Consider the following 14,254-nt stretch of genomic DNA (forward strand, 5'->3'; position numbering starts at 1 on the left):
AGCTGCCACTCGGAGACGCGCCACTCGGACCACGGGCTAGGATTCCTCTCCTTGGCCAGGATTTGGATTCCTCTCCCCCGCTTCGGATGGAAAAGCTCCCACTAGTCCCAGGCTTTGCAGAGGCCCTGCATTCAACCTGGACTACACACAAGGACCCCCCCAAGCTCCCCTTCCTGGTCGATTGCCGCGACGCAGAGAAGGCGGGAATCCCCTTGTGCCCTCCCATGGACAAGCTGATGGCCCAGTCCCTGGTAGGGAGCCTCAAGCCTAGCCATGAGCGGACCGGTCCTGGAGGCCGGCCTCCCCTCAATCTGGCCGTGGGTAAGAAGCCTCCTGGGTTTGCCATAGCCTTTGATGACAAGCAGTCTTCAAGGGTGAGGAACTCTTACAGATCGTCCGCGCTGGCAGCCAGGACGATGAACGCCACCCAGCTGCTGCTTTTCTCCACCAGGCGCCTCCTCAGCGAGATGCGGGAGGTGCCTGACGTGTTGGTGGAGGAAATGGACAAGTCGCTGCGCATGCTGATGGACCTGAATGTCCACGCGATCGAGTGGCTTGGACATGGCATGGATTATTGCATCCAGGCGGAACGTGCCAGGTGGCTAGACAAGGTAAAGTGTCCTGGCAGTTCCGGAGAGGAGACCGAGAAGGTCCTGCAAGACCTCCCCGGCCACCCTACCTCCCTCATGGGCGGTGGACTGGAGCTTCTCCGCCAGGAGGTGGCGGATAAGAAGATCACTCTGGAACTCCTGGGAGCCACGACGGACCCCCAGGTACCCAGAAAGGAAAAGAGACAGGGACGGAGCAAGGCCCCTGGTCAGGCTGACAGGGGGCGCTCTACCTCCAAACAGGGGAAACAGAACAATCCCCCTAGGACCCCCTCTTCTTCCTCCGCGGGACCCCCTCACACTGCAGTGGGGGCTCAAGCCCGCTCTCAATCCCGCCACCCTCCCAGGCACGGGATACCGGCCAGCTCCCACAAAGCCCGTGGGAAGCCGCCGCGAAAGTGACACTGGACTCTGGCGGGGTCCCCCTGAAATTTCAGGTCGTCTGCTTTACTACAGACGACCCCATTTTGCATGAATTTAACCAGTGTAGAGAAGTCCAGGCTGGAATTTCTTTCCACTCAGAAAATATCGCTTCCTCCAGTCATGCAGACAGGTTACAAGCAGAATATTTCTCTTTGCAAAATGTTCCCAGACAAGCTAATTCCTATTCACAGTGGTATAGTCTCTCTAGTGTGCAATACCCCTCTGTCTCCACCGAGCGGCACTGTTATGCAGACTCTAGTTCAGGACAGGAGTTTGGTCTTAGCGTCAGGGAAGAAGCCAACACATATCACCCAGGGTCGGCCTCGTCTTCCCGCAAGGAAGCATATAAAGGCCTTAGCACAGGTTATAAACGTAAATACAATTCCCCGAGCCGGGGATTATGTTACTTATGCGATGAACCCTGTCCCCCGGGCTCCACGTTGTGTGTCGCATGTATTATTAACAAGCGAGGCTTCTTGGAGGTCACGTGTTCGTCTCCCACCGGATACGGAAATAAGCGTACCGGAAACGGAAACGCTCTTTCCGCCGGTGACTCCGCGCCTTCCGGCCCGGCGTCTAGCGGATACGGATACGTGCCCGGATATGGAACCTTTCCCTCCCGGCCCAGTAGTTCCGCTCAGGCGGTACAACCCCAAGGCTTCTCCGTTGCTCAGCAACACGTTAGCACAGTGTGCAGAGCAATGGAAACGTTGCAATCCGAATCACTGGGTGTTTCGGACGGTGACGCGGGGTTACAGACTACAGTTCGCGAAAAAACCCTCCCTATCCAGCAAGGTTATTTATACTCGAGCCCGCGGCTTGAAGGCCGATGCCTTGAGGGAGGAGATAAGCTCACTATTGCGCAAGGGCGCTATAGTGGAGTTATCACGCGACCAGAGCCGTTATTTTCTGGTTCAGAAAAAAGGAGGGGGGCTGCGTCCGATTATGGACTTACGTGCTCTGAACAAGCACTTGAAAAAGTTCAAATTCAGGATGCTGACGTCAGAGTCACTGATGAAATCAGTGAGACAGGGGGATTTCCACTGTTCAGTGGATCTGAAGGACGCTTATCAGCACATCCTCATTTATCCCCCACACAGGAAGTTCCTGCGGTTCGCCTTCGAGGGGCGCCTGTACGAGTACACGGTCCTCCCTTTCGGTCTTTCTCTGAGCCCTCGGGTTTTCGTGAAAGTGACCGAGGCAGCCATTGCTCCACTGAGGCATCAGGGAGTCAGGCTGGCGAACTACATAGACGATTGGATGATTTCCGCCGCCTCCTGCTCAGAAGCGGCGCGCCATACCAATCTGGTGTTGTCACACCTGAAGGCCTTGGGTTTCAACGTCAACTTTGGCAAAAGCATGTTGTTACCCTCCCAGCAGATTTCCTTTATAGGAATATCTCTGGACTCGGCCACCATGTCCGCTCGCCTCTCCCCGGAGAGGGTGGACAGGTTTCTGGCTTGTCTCGGCTCCTTCCGACTGAACCAGGTGGTCAGGTACAAGGAGTGCATGAAGTTGACTGGGCTGATGGCTTCAGCAGTGCAACTTCTGCGTCTGGGCAGGTTTCATATGAGACCTTTCCAGCGGTGGTCACTGGCGCTCAGGATTCCTTCCCTGCAAGGGTACAGGAAGGTGACAGTCAGCCAGGTCTGCATGGACGCTCTGGTCCCATGGAGGGACCAGGCGTTGTTGACAAGTGGGGTCTCCATGGGCGAAGTGGTGTCACGCAAGGTGATCACCACAGACGCCAGCCGCTCGGGGTGGGGCGCCACCCACGAGGGGCGCTCAGCCAGGGGTCTTTGGACCCAGGCCATGTTGGAGTACCACATCAACTATCTGGAATTAATGGCGATCTACTTGGCGCTCAAGCATTTCGAACCATTTCTCCGGGGTTGCCATGTCCTGGTCAGGACGGACAACACGGCGGCCCTGTATTATCTCAACAAACAGGGCGGCCTCTCCTCGCGTACGCTGGATCAGCTGGCGCGCGAGATGACCCTCTGGTGCTTGCCTCGGTTGAGGTCCATCAGAGCCTCCCATGTCCCGGGCCTTCAGAACGGCGGCGCCGATCTGTTGTCCAGGGGGGAGCCTCGTTACGAGGATTGGTCTCTCCACCCTGCGGTGGTGAGGCAGATTTTCTCCAGGTTCGGTCGACCGCGAGTCGATCTCTTTGCCTCCCAGGAGAACGCGAAGTGTCCCCTTTACTTTTCAGTGAGGGGACCTTCTCCTCTGGGGATGGACGCGTTTGCTTACGAATGGCCACAAGGTCTTCTCTACGCGTTTCCACCCCTGGAACTGATTCTTCCCACTCTGGAGAGGATCAGATGTTCCAACCAGGAGGTTCTTCTGGTGACACCATCCAGGGGAGTGTGGAGGTCTCTGATCACCCCACTGCTCTCTCAACCCCCTTGGCGGCTTCCCTTGCTCAGGGATCTGCTGCGCCAGGCAGGGGACGAGATCTTCCATCCAGACCCACGGGGCCTAGACCTGTGGGTTTGGCCCGTGAGAGGGAGAACCTGCTTGCAGCAGGTTTCTCACCGATGGTTGTAGCCACTATTCAGAGTGCTAGAGCCCCCTCTACTAGGGCTGTGTATGATGGAAGGTGGAATGCCTTTTTGGACTGGTGTGAGCTACAGGAGCCACCTGTGGTGGCTCATATAGCTTCGGCCCAGAAGGTGTTAGATTTCCTGCAGGACCGCCTGGACCTTGGTCTGGCGTTCTCTACACTGAGGGGTTATTTAGCGGCTATTGATGCCTGCCACCTGGGGGTGGCAGGCAAAGGCCTTTCTAAAATCCCTGAGGTGGTCCAGTTCATGCATGGTGTGGACCATTTGAGACATGTGACCAGAGCCTTGTTTCCTGTTTGGGATCTACAAGTGGTTCTTGAGGGCCTTTGCAAGGCACCCTTTGAACCGATTGGGAGGACCTCTTTGAAACATTTAAGTTTCAAAACAGCTCTTTTGCTTGCCTTGTCTACGGCTAAGCGTGTGAGCGACCTTCATGCGCTCTCTGTGAGCCCTGATTGTATGAGGTTTCTCAATAATGACTCCAAGGTTCTTCTTAAACCTCATTTGAGTTTTATTCCTAAGAACCGAGTGGTCCCGAAGGAACCTGTTGTTTTGACGGCTTTCCATCCTCCTCCGTTTGCATCAGAGGAGGATAGGCGTCTTCATTGTCTTTGTCCAGTTAGGGCCCTGAAGGCCTACTGTGATAGGACGGTGGACAGCAGGTCTACTTCTCAGCTTTTCGTGGTCATGAATGCCCGTCAACGGAAAGCGGTGTCCAAACCCACTCTGTCGAGATGGCTTGTGGATGCTATTAGGTTGGCTTACACCCGGTCTGGGTCTGAAGTGCCGGAAGCACTTAAGGCCCACAGTACTAGGGGTGTGTCTACCTCTTGGGCTTTGTCCAAAGGTGTCTCCATTGAGGAGATTTGTGCAGCGGCGAATTGGTCTTCGCCGTCCACCTTTGCGACCTACTATCACCTGGACGTTGCGCCTTCTGCTATGGCGCATACGGTTCTGGGTGCTGCTGCCCTTCCTACTATGTAGTGGGGCGGCTCTCTCTCCCCTTCCTGAGATAGCATGCTGCTGTCTCTAGGATACGTGGGGGGACCCTGAGTTTTTCCCTTATATTATTGCAATTTTATAAGGTGGACCTGTGTCTGCCCTTAGTGCATAAGGCAGGCCTCGGTCTGTCAGGGTCTTTTTCTGTCTGAACACGCCCAGGCCCTGTGGGTCTGGGTCGGATCAGTCCTGAAAGGGGTCACGTCGGTTGACAGGACCTCCTTTCCGGGTGTGGTCGGTGTGCACGACAGTCTTGTCGGTTCATGACTTCTCGGGGAGTATATGAGTCCCATAGGGGGACCTTGTCTGGAGGTATGACAATAAACGTATAGGTTCCGAACGGAACCATGTTTATTTAATACCGGAGGACAAGGTCCCCCGAATAAAGCCCCTCGGTTCGCTAGTTGCGGGCGCAGAGGTGCGGCTTTAGAGGAAGTTATGATAGCCCGCAGGGCTTTTATACACTCGGGGGCGGCGCCCTCGTTTGTGATTGACAGCCCTACCGACAAATGATATTTCTCGTACGGGAGCTTATGAGTTTTACTCTGTTGCAGCGCCAGATGGCGCTGGTTATCCCATAGGGGGACCTTGTCCTCCGGTATTAAATAAACATGGTTCCGTTCGGAACCTATACGTTTTCTAATTCATGGAATTTCTTCGATTTTTCTTTGATTTCTTCCTGAAATTATTGAGAAGAATAACAGAATTTAGTTTTTAAATCATGTAATTTTTTCCCTTTTTTGAAAATGTTTTGAAATAATAATAATTAAAAACTAAATGTTGGAAACAAAACATTAAGGGACCCGTCCCACAAACGGGTCCCGACCCAGTGTGTTCGGGGAAACAGTGTGTTATATGGCACGCGCAACAAACACACAAGCGCACCGTCAACACACACACACCGTCATTCTCTCACACAGTCTGCCTGCCGCCACCATCTCCCCCCGAGCCACTACTTCCCAGTGTTTGCATTTCTCTTTGTTATTTTTATGCTGGTCGTGGAGTGGAGGCGTTGGTGCCTTCCATCTCTTCCAAAATAAACCCTGACAACCCCCTCCCTCTCCTCCTCAATGTTTCCTATCCTCTTCCGTCTGCTGCTGCTTCACTGGGCATGGTATGGACAGCGTGGGATGCACTGCTGTACCAGTGCTGTAAAGCAACTAAGTACTATACTGTACTGTACTGTCATTTTACATTTTGATACCAATACTTTCGTACTTTTACTCAAGTAAATTTTTAATTCCAGACTTTTACTTGTAGCAGAGCATTTCTATGTTGCATTATTGATACTTTTATTTAAGTAAAACATTTGAGTACTTTTTCCACCACTGTACTGTACTCTCTCTCTCTCTCTCTCTCTCAATCTCTCTGGCGTTGTTTATCAAAGTCTCCTCTTCTTCATTTCTTTGTTGTTCTCTATCCATAATGAGTTTTCGCTTCGCTATTCTCTCCCTGTCTGTCTGTCTGTGTGTCACCCGACCCAATACTGGTCTTGCAATTTCTGTCACTTGTTCCCATCTCTGTCTCTCTTCTCCATCACCCTTTCCCCCATGTGAGTGCCATCGCATATTGAAGGTGCCGGTTCAGCCACAAAACACGCACGCACGCACGCACGCACGCACGCACGCACGCACGCACGCACGCACGCACGCACGCACGCACACAAAGTATATATAGACACTGATGCTTTAACTCATTATTCTAAACTCATGTGTAGAACACACACACACACACACACACACACACACACACACACACGCACACGCACACGCACAACCGACCACGTGGTCCTTCGCTATGCAGAACTGCCCTCGCTGCTCTGCACGGCAACACACACACACACACACGCGCACACACACACACACACACACACGAGCGAAAGCAACGGGAGTAGAGGGAGCAGGCAGACAGATGCTGTGCTAGAGCGCACCAAGGAGAAAAAAAAACTGTGTGTATATGTGTGTGTGTATGTACTGTCTGCATGTGTGTGTGAGGTAACCGTGTGTGGGTGTGTTTGTGTGTATGTGTGGGGGTGGGGGGGGTAAGTTGGTGTGTGTGTGTGTGTGTGCGTGCGTGCGCGTGTGTGCGTGCGCGCGCGTCAGCGGGGATAAACATGTCGGACACGGAGGTTGGTTTTGACGGAGCGTCCTGCCTCTCTCCACAGAGCCCGGGCTCGACGTCGCCCACCAGGAGACAGAGCAAGGAGACCACCATCACAGTGAGTACCCCCCCCCCCCCCCACACACACACACACACACCCCCACTAACCACAACTCCTCTCTTACTCTACCTACAGTACAGTACCCGGCCGGGACATCCCCCGTAGCAGACACACACCGGCATGTAATGTTTAAACCACTTAAACTTATTTGGACCTGAGGACTCCATTCTGCAAATGTCTTCTAAATCCTAACAGTTTTTCTGACAAACGTTTATGTTTCTATATCGGTGGTTCTCAATCTTTTTAATTTAAAATTGAGGACCCATGGAATTATGTATTTGGCCGCAGACATCTCATTATATTTTGTTCCTGGGAACAAAATATGATAAAAAAAAAGCAGATCTACAAGCTCATTGCCCGGCACTCGGTGCCGCGCTTGGAGGTTGTATATCTGCTATTTTTGAATAGCTAAAGTATAAAACTATAGTTACACAGACTCGTGCTTGCTTTCCAAGTCTAAATGGGTTAAACCCCCTGTTGTTAGTGAAACAGACCAGAGTTACAAGTTGCACTTTTCTTCTTTTATTTTCTTTTTCTCTATGCAACATTTCTTCGACAAAAATAGCAGATCTTGATGTCTTTAAAGCCACGAGACGGCTTTGGTGGAGGCTTGTGTTGTGGGGTTTCCTTGCCGTGATGTAACGAGTCGACACACAACAAAATTCTCCACTGACTAAAAATGTATCATTTAAAATATGCTCCTCATTGACTTACATTGTACGGCTAAGAGGCTCAGGAAGAAAAAATAAATCTGATTCTGACAGTATAGACTATAGAACATCACCAAACCCAGTACTGTTAGTTTTTTTATAGAAACTAGTCCTTACCCGTTCAAAGATATGAGCTCTGAAATGATGTGCAGTGTGTGGGTTATGGGGTGTGCACTCGAGCACACAGTATATGAGGGATGGAAAGTAACTTTAACTGGTGCTTGCATGATATTATGTAGGAGCATCAATGTAAGAAATACCCGTTTCGTTTAATGGCTACAGAGATACTGTGTACCGATCTGCATGATTTTTGGACAAAATCTGTAACAGGGCCAGACAACAGACCCCCCCCGCCCAACCGCCCGCCCGCCCGCCCACACACACACACACACACACACACACACACACACACACACACACACACACACACACACACACACACACACACACACACACACACACACACACACACACACACACACACACACACACACACACACAGAGCTGGTTAAACATGTTGCCTCATGCTAGATGCAGAATATATATGCCTCAAGCTAGATGCAGAATAGATATAGATACACCATAAAAATGCTAATATACAGCATACGATTTGTGAAAGTGACAAACGGGCTTCACAGTTATGTCAGGTGTGTTCATATGCTAATGGTGATGCGATTTCAGATCCATTGCTCCAGCCACTGAGGAGAAACACTGTTACAGACGGACACTCAGACAGACGGACGGACGGACGGACGGACGGACGGACGGACGGACAGACATTCGGAAAATTATATGTTTGATGTCAACTTTCTAATGATTTTAGCTTTTTTTAAATTTTTATTTGGAAGAAACCCCAGACTGGATCAGTGGATCTGGATCCAGATAATAAATACAAAAAAACTATACTGTCAGAATCAGCTTTGTCTGCATTAGTTTACAGCATGCATGGGCAACTGGCGGCCCGGGGGCCACATGCGGACCTCACCTTAACTTGACGTGGCCCGCAGGTTAATATCTGAATAACGATTTATTGATTGATTTCGGCTGATACAATTCTAAACATGCAAACATGATCCGCTTTAATTACTTCAGTCTATATTAGTAGCTTAATGACTAGTCTTTTTTATGCACAATTTAGTTGTATTTAAGTTTATAAAATTAACATAAGAACATATAAATGCATTGAAAGTAAAAAAAAAAATGTTACTTTTCAGGGTTCCAATTCAAAAATAGCAAAAAAATAATTCAGGATTCCAATTCAAAAATAGCAAAAATAGCAGATCTACAAGCTCAAAATGCGTCGCTGCAATTTTTGCTATTTTTTACTGCATATGCATTGTGGCCCTCTGAAGTGAGTGTGAAAATATAGTGGCCCTCTCCATCAGCAAAGTTGCCCACCCCTGGTTTACAGGCTGAAAAAGAGACTGCAGAGTGATCTTGCCGTACATATGTAAATCAATGAGGAGCATACTTTGAATGATCAATTTCTAGTCAATCAGTCACCTTTGGAGTTGTATCGTGGCGAGGTAATGACATAACCCAAACTTCTACCAAAGTGTTCTTGCCCTATAAACAACATTTTTAACTCTCACTATTTTAAGGCTATTTTCGTATATTGATTTATTGTGTGCTTTTTTTTTATGCAGTACTCTTTTGCTCCCTTTTAATCTATGGTTCCTCATTTTCTTATCTAACCTACTTTTAATGCAAAGCAATTTGTGTGAAATGTGGTGTACAAATAGTTGATGATGACTATAATGATGATTATTCATGTTTCGCTGTTATGGAGTTTTTTCTCTTTCTCTCAATCAGGGTCTATGTTTTTCTTTCTCTCTCTCTGTCTCCCAGTCTCACTCACTCTCTCTCTCTCTCTCTCTCTCTCTCTCTGTCTATTTCACTGTAACTCTTCTTGATTCTTTCGCCATCATTGGCGAGAGTTGTCTCTCGCCTACATTTAAAATGAAGCACTTTACAGTAGAATTCACAACACCTTCAGTAGGTGTGTGTGTGTGTGTGTGTGTGTGTGTGTGTGTGTGTGTGTGTGTGTGTGTGTGTGTGCGTGTGTGTGTGTGTGCGTGCGTGCGTGCGTGCGTGCGTGCGTGCGTGCGTGCGTGTGAAGGCACACCTTTACTCTGCTTCCATAGCAACCAGGAGATGCTATTGATAGGGAGACAGATGTTTCTAATAGAATGTACTTTTTGCGAGCCGAAGTCAGCGTGGCCATGTTATCCAGTAAAGGTTAAAAAGGTCAGTTTACAGAGGTCGTGAAGGTCATAGATCACTCTAGAAGCCATTGTGTTTGCGAGCACGTGCGTGTGTGTGTGTGTCTGATAAAGTGCTGTGTTTGCAGCAGCTCTGAAGATAGTCATAAAGCCCTGCTTCATGCACAAGACTGTAGCACAAAACTAGTGAAAATAGCTGATCTACAAGCACACAACGCCTCGCACCGCACGTGCGTGCGTGCATGGCTGTTTGCCCACGCATCCACCTATACTTAATTGCATGTGTACTTCTGCGGTGCACATTTTCATCCAGCAGCTTCTGTGTACTGTACTGTACTGTATGTATAAAGCAACTTATCACAGTTGACCTAAGCGTAGCCCCAGGTTACTTTGCAGCACATCTCCACGCTCTTTCCCGTGGTGTGCAGCACACACACGCAGCCCCTCAGGCGGAGTGCAACCAGCCAGCCAGTTTTAACATCTATACCAGGGGTCGTCAACGTTTTCAGGCCAAGGACCCCTTAGTTGAGAGAGAGATGAAGCAGGGACCCCCACTACCTTATCAGTGATTCCATATAGTTTCATTGTTTGACAGCACAATCGTCAGTGTATTTTGGATTCATGTCAATTTGTGTTTTCAGATATTTAACCACTTGAACCGTCAATACTTAATAAACTTGACCTTTCACTGTGTACCTAGTCTGCTCTTTCTCCCCTCTACACCAAAGCTCTTTGCCAAAAATAGCCGATCTACAAGCTCACAACGAGCTTGTAGATCTGCTATTTTTGGCTAAAGTTCTCAGAATATGGACACTAGAGTTCAAGTGGTTAATATAAAAAAGAAGAAAAAAAAGTTTCTATCACTCAAAGATTTGGAGGACCCCCTGTAGTAACTCTGAGGACCCCCTAGGGGTCCCGGACCCCCTGTTGAAGAGCCATGATCTATACTACACACAGCTGCTGCCGGCAGAGGCTGGAACATACGGCACACCGATAATTAGAGATCATTCTCTTGGAGTCAATTCCTCTCACTGTTACGGTCTGAGGTACTGTAGACCGCTGCTTCTTAAAGTGGGATCCTGGGACCCCCAGGGGTCCTTGTTGGCGTCCCTGCCGTAAGATCTTTAAAGATGTGTGGACGAATATATCTCAGTTTGGGCGTCTTTGACTTTAACATTTTTGAGGAGGGGCGCCTGCTGGCCTACTGGTCCGGGCGCATACCAGGCATTTGCCACATAGGCATGGATGCCTGGCGGCATCGCCGGTTCGATTCCCGATCCGGACGACCTTTGCTCCCCCATTTCCTGTCGGTCTACTGTCCTATCCAATAAAGGCATAAAAGCCCAAAAACAAATCTTTAAAAAAAAGGAAATGTTTGAGGACCTCTGTAGACGTCCAGAGAGTGTGGTATGACCCAGGCGTCATAGACTCATAGCTAAAGAAGGTTTGTATCCACCACCCAGAACATTGGCAACAGAGAAAGCATTTGATTTGTTTTGACTACAGTATATAATGCATAATCCCAGAGTACAGTCAAAGTGTGTTTGACTTGAGTTCTGAGAAAATGTCGCCTTCACTTTTGTTGTTTCGTTCATGGAGGTGCAGAGGTGACGAATGGTTGCCAGAGCAACAGAGGACAGAGCAACTTGAATCGCGGATGTGACGTACGTGTGTGTGTGTGTGTGTGTGTGTGTGTGTGTGTGTGTGTGTGTGTGTGTGTGTACGTATATGTATGCGTGCATGCATGCACACACACACACACACACACACACACACACACACACACACACACACACACACACACACACACACACACACACACACACTGTGCGTGCGTGCGTGCGTGTTGTTATTCATTGTTTTAGACACGGCTTGGCAACCATTGTATTGCACCAAGTATTGATGTCAGTCAACAAACAGTGTACCTCTCAATCCCACCTTTTGATCACTTCACAACAACACATACTGTAGGCTGGTAGGTGCTCTGCAGTGCTGCATGCTGTGGAAATATACAAGTGGAATTATATCACTGGAGGTGCTGTAATCCACTGCCATCCAAGTGCACCTGAATCCATTTTGATCTACTGCAGTGGTTCTCAAAGTGGATTCCAGGGACTCTGTGGGTTCCGTTATGGGGGTCTAAATTGACCCATACAGAGTCTGTAACTCTGACAGCATACAAATGGACGGGTCCATTTGGTTCAATTTGTATACTGTCAGAGTTAAGGGGAGACCTTGAAATGTAAAAGTTTGAGAAACACTGATCTACTGTATCTCTTCTGTGCTTTTGTGACTCCACTCCACTCATCTCCCTTTCTTTCTTTCTTTCTTTCTTTCTTTCTTTCTTTCTTTCTTTCTTTCTTACTTCGCTCTTTCTTTCTCTCTCTCTCTCTCTCTCTGTCTCTCTGTCTCACCCACTTCCTCTTCTCCCCAGATTAACTGTGTGACGTTCCCCCTCCCCATGAGTATGCCCGAACAGCCGCTGTTGAAGCCGGATGAATGGAGCTACTGTGATTACTTCTGGGTAATGAAATTATCAATAATCAGATAACGAATAAACACACAGACATCAGCATTATTTTCCAGTGCTTTTCCACACAGTTCATTTAACCAGTTGTACCCTCGGGGTTTTACTGTGTACTGCATTACATCTCAGAGGAAAATTTTGTACTTAAAGATACAGCATTTCGGGTGGAGAAAAAGAAAATCTCCTTCTATTAGGACAGATTGAAAATAACTTTTATACTTGGCGTTTAACCACTTGAACACCAGCATCCCTAATCTGGGGGGAACATTGACCAAAAATAGCCGTTCTACAATCTTACAACACATCACAATGTGACGTGTTGTGAACTTGTTCATCTTATATTCTTTTCTGAAGAGACAGACTGAAAAAGATCGCACAAAGTACAGTACAACTCTGTACTTCACTACTTATAGAGAGGGTCTAAGTCAGGGGTCTTCAACGTTTTCAGGCCAAGGACCCCTTAGTTGAGAGAGAGATGAAGCAGGGACCCCCACAACCTTTTCATAGATTCCATATAGTTTCATCTTTTGACAGCACAATCATCAGTGTATTTTGGATTCACAACGCCTTGGAGTGTGAGGCGTTGTGAGCTTGTACTGTAAATCTGCTATTTTTGGCCTAAGTTCTCTGAATATGGACACTAGGTTTCAAGTGGTTAATATTAAAAAGGAGAAAAAAGTTTTTCTATCAAACAAAGATTTGGAGGACCCCCTGTAGTAATTCTGAGGACCCCCTAGGGGTCCCGGACCACCTGTAATATTATCAAAGTATTCTGTGGCAGCCCTGGACTTGTGTCCCGGCACCCACTTTGAGGAGCCCTGCTGCAGAGGAATACATTACACGTAGCCCTCACTGAGCCCTGCATGGGAGCACCAGCATCTGCTGGCCTGTGTTTGGACTTCTCCCGCTCTCAGTGTAATCTCATCCAGGTGCAGTGTCCGGCACTAACACGCACCAGCTAGCGTTACTCAGCGAGGTGACAACACAACGGAGATGCTTGTAAAGAAAACGTGTACGCCCAAGCCTGGGAACAGCGGTTTACACTGAAACATACAGGATCGTGTTTTTCACGAACTATACGCAGCTCCCTAAACATCCCAGTTACGCAACACCGGCTCAGTGTCGATTTCAGACCTGATTAAGTCTGAGTGCTCTCTTTCTGACAACTAGTAGTGCACGGTGATGCCGCTTTCTTGCTGGGTTTTTAATCAGTGTCTTCATTTTGTGTTATTAATGATTGCAGACTGATAAGAAAGATCCCCAGGGCAATGGTTGCGTCACCGGATTTGAGGTCTTACTGCAGAAGCAGCTCAAGGGAAAGCAAATGCAGAAAGAGATGGCCGAATTCATAAGAGAAAGGTAAGACACAGCCACAGCCATTAGTTTGGTGGACCAAAAAGTCCCTGGAAGGATTGTAAAATCTGTGAAAAATCAACCTCACAGGAAAAGAAAGGGGAAGTGTGTATATATGTGTGTGCGTGCATGCGTGTGTGCGTGCGTGCGCGCGTGTGTGTGTGTGTGTGTGTGTGTGTGCACGACCGCACGTGTGTGTGTGTGTGCATGAGCACGTGAAACATGTCAGCTTTTCAATCAGCACTTTTCAGAAGCTTCCTGTTTTCTTGTTGTTTTGCTCTGGTTGCCATGCAAACCTTACGGTTCAAGCCTTCAGTTTGACAAACTCTCTTCCCTATTTTTCATCAATGTGCATCACTCTGTTGCACAACAGAGGCAAATGTAGATGGATGGATAGAGGCAGAGAGTTGTGTTGAGAAGCCTGGTGTCACAATAAAGCTCTCTACTTCCCTAATAGGATAAAAATAGAAGAGGAATATGCCAAGAATCTCTCCAAGCTCTCCCAGATCCCTCTAGCAAGTCAAGAAGAAGGGTGAGTGTCATTTCTTCCCTCCAGCACCTCCGGGATAAAGAGGAACAGAGAAATGTGTCACTATAGCCTATGTCATACTGTATGTTGGCACA

At 48.4% G+C, this 14,254-nt stretch overlaps 1 protein-coding gene across 2 annotated transcripts in view; it reads left to right on the top strand.

Moving 5' to 3' along the window:
- Nucleotides 1-14,254, top strand: part of gas7b (growth arrest-specific 7b) — a gene marked incomplete at its 5' end in the record, with an annotated part of 75,867 nt that overhangs the window by 40,355 nt on the left and 21,258 nt on the right. The window contains 4 exons of one of the 2 annotated variants that reach the window (XM_080747829.1): nt 6,762-6,815; nt 12,185-12,274; nt 13,521-13,636; nt 14,088-14,162. In XM_080747829.1, coding sequence (XP_080603955.1) covers nt 6,762-6,815; nt 12,185-12,274; nt 13,521-13,636; nt 14,088-14,162 — 335 coding nt within the window. Of the gene's footprint in view, nt 1-6,710; nt 6,816-12,184; nt 12,275-13,520; nt 13,637-14,087; nt 14,163-14,254 lie in introns of those variants that run through there. The other variant, XM_080747830.1, reaches the window with a different exon arrangement.

The sequence above is a fragment of the Nannobrachium achirus genome (genome assembly GCF_963921795.1).
Source record: "Nannobrachium achirus genome assembly, chromosome: 18".
NCBI lineage: Eukaryota > Metazoa > Chordata > Actinopteri > Myctophiformes > Myctophidae > Nannobrachium > Nannobrachium achirus.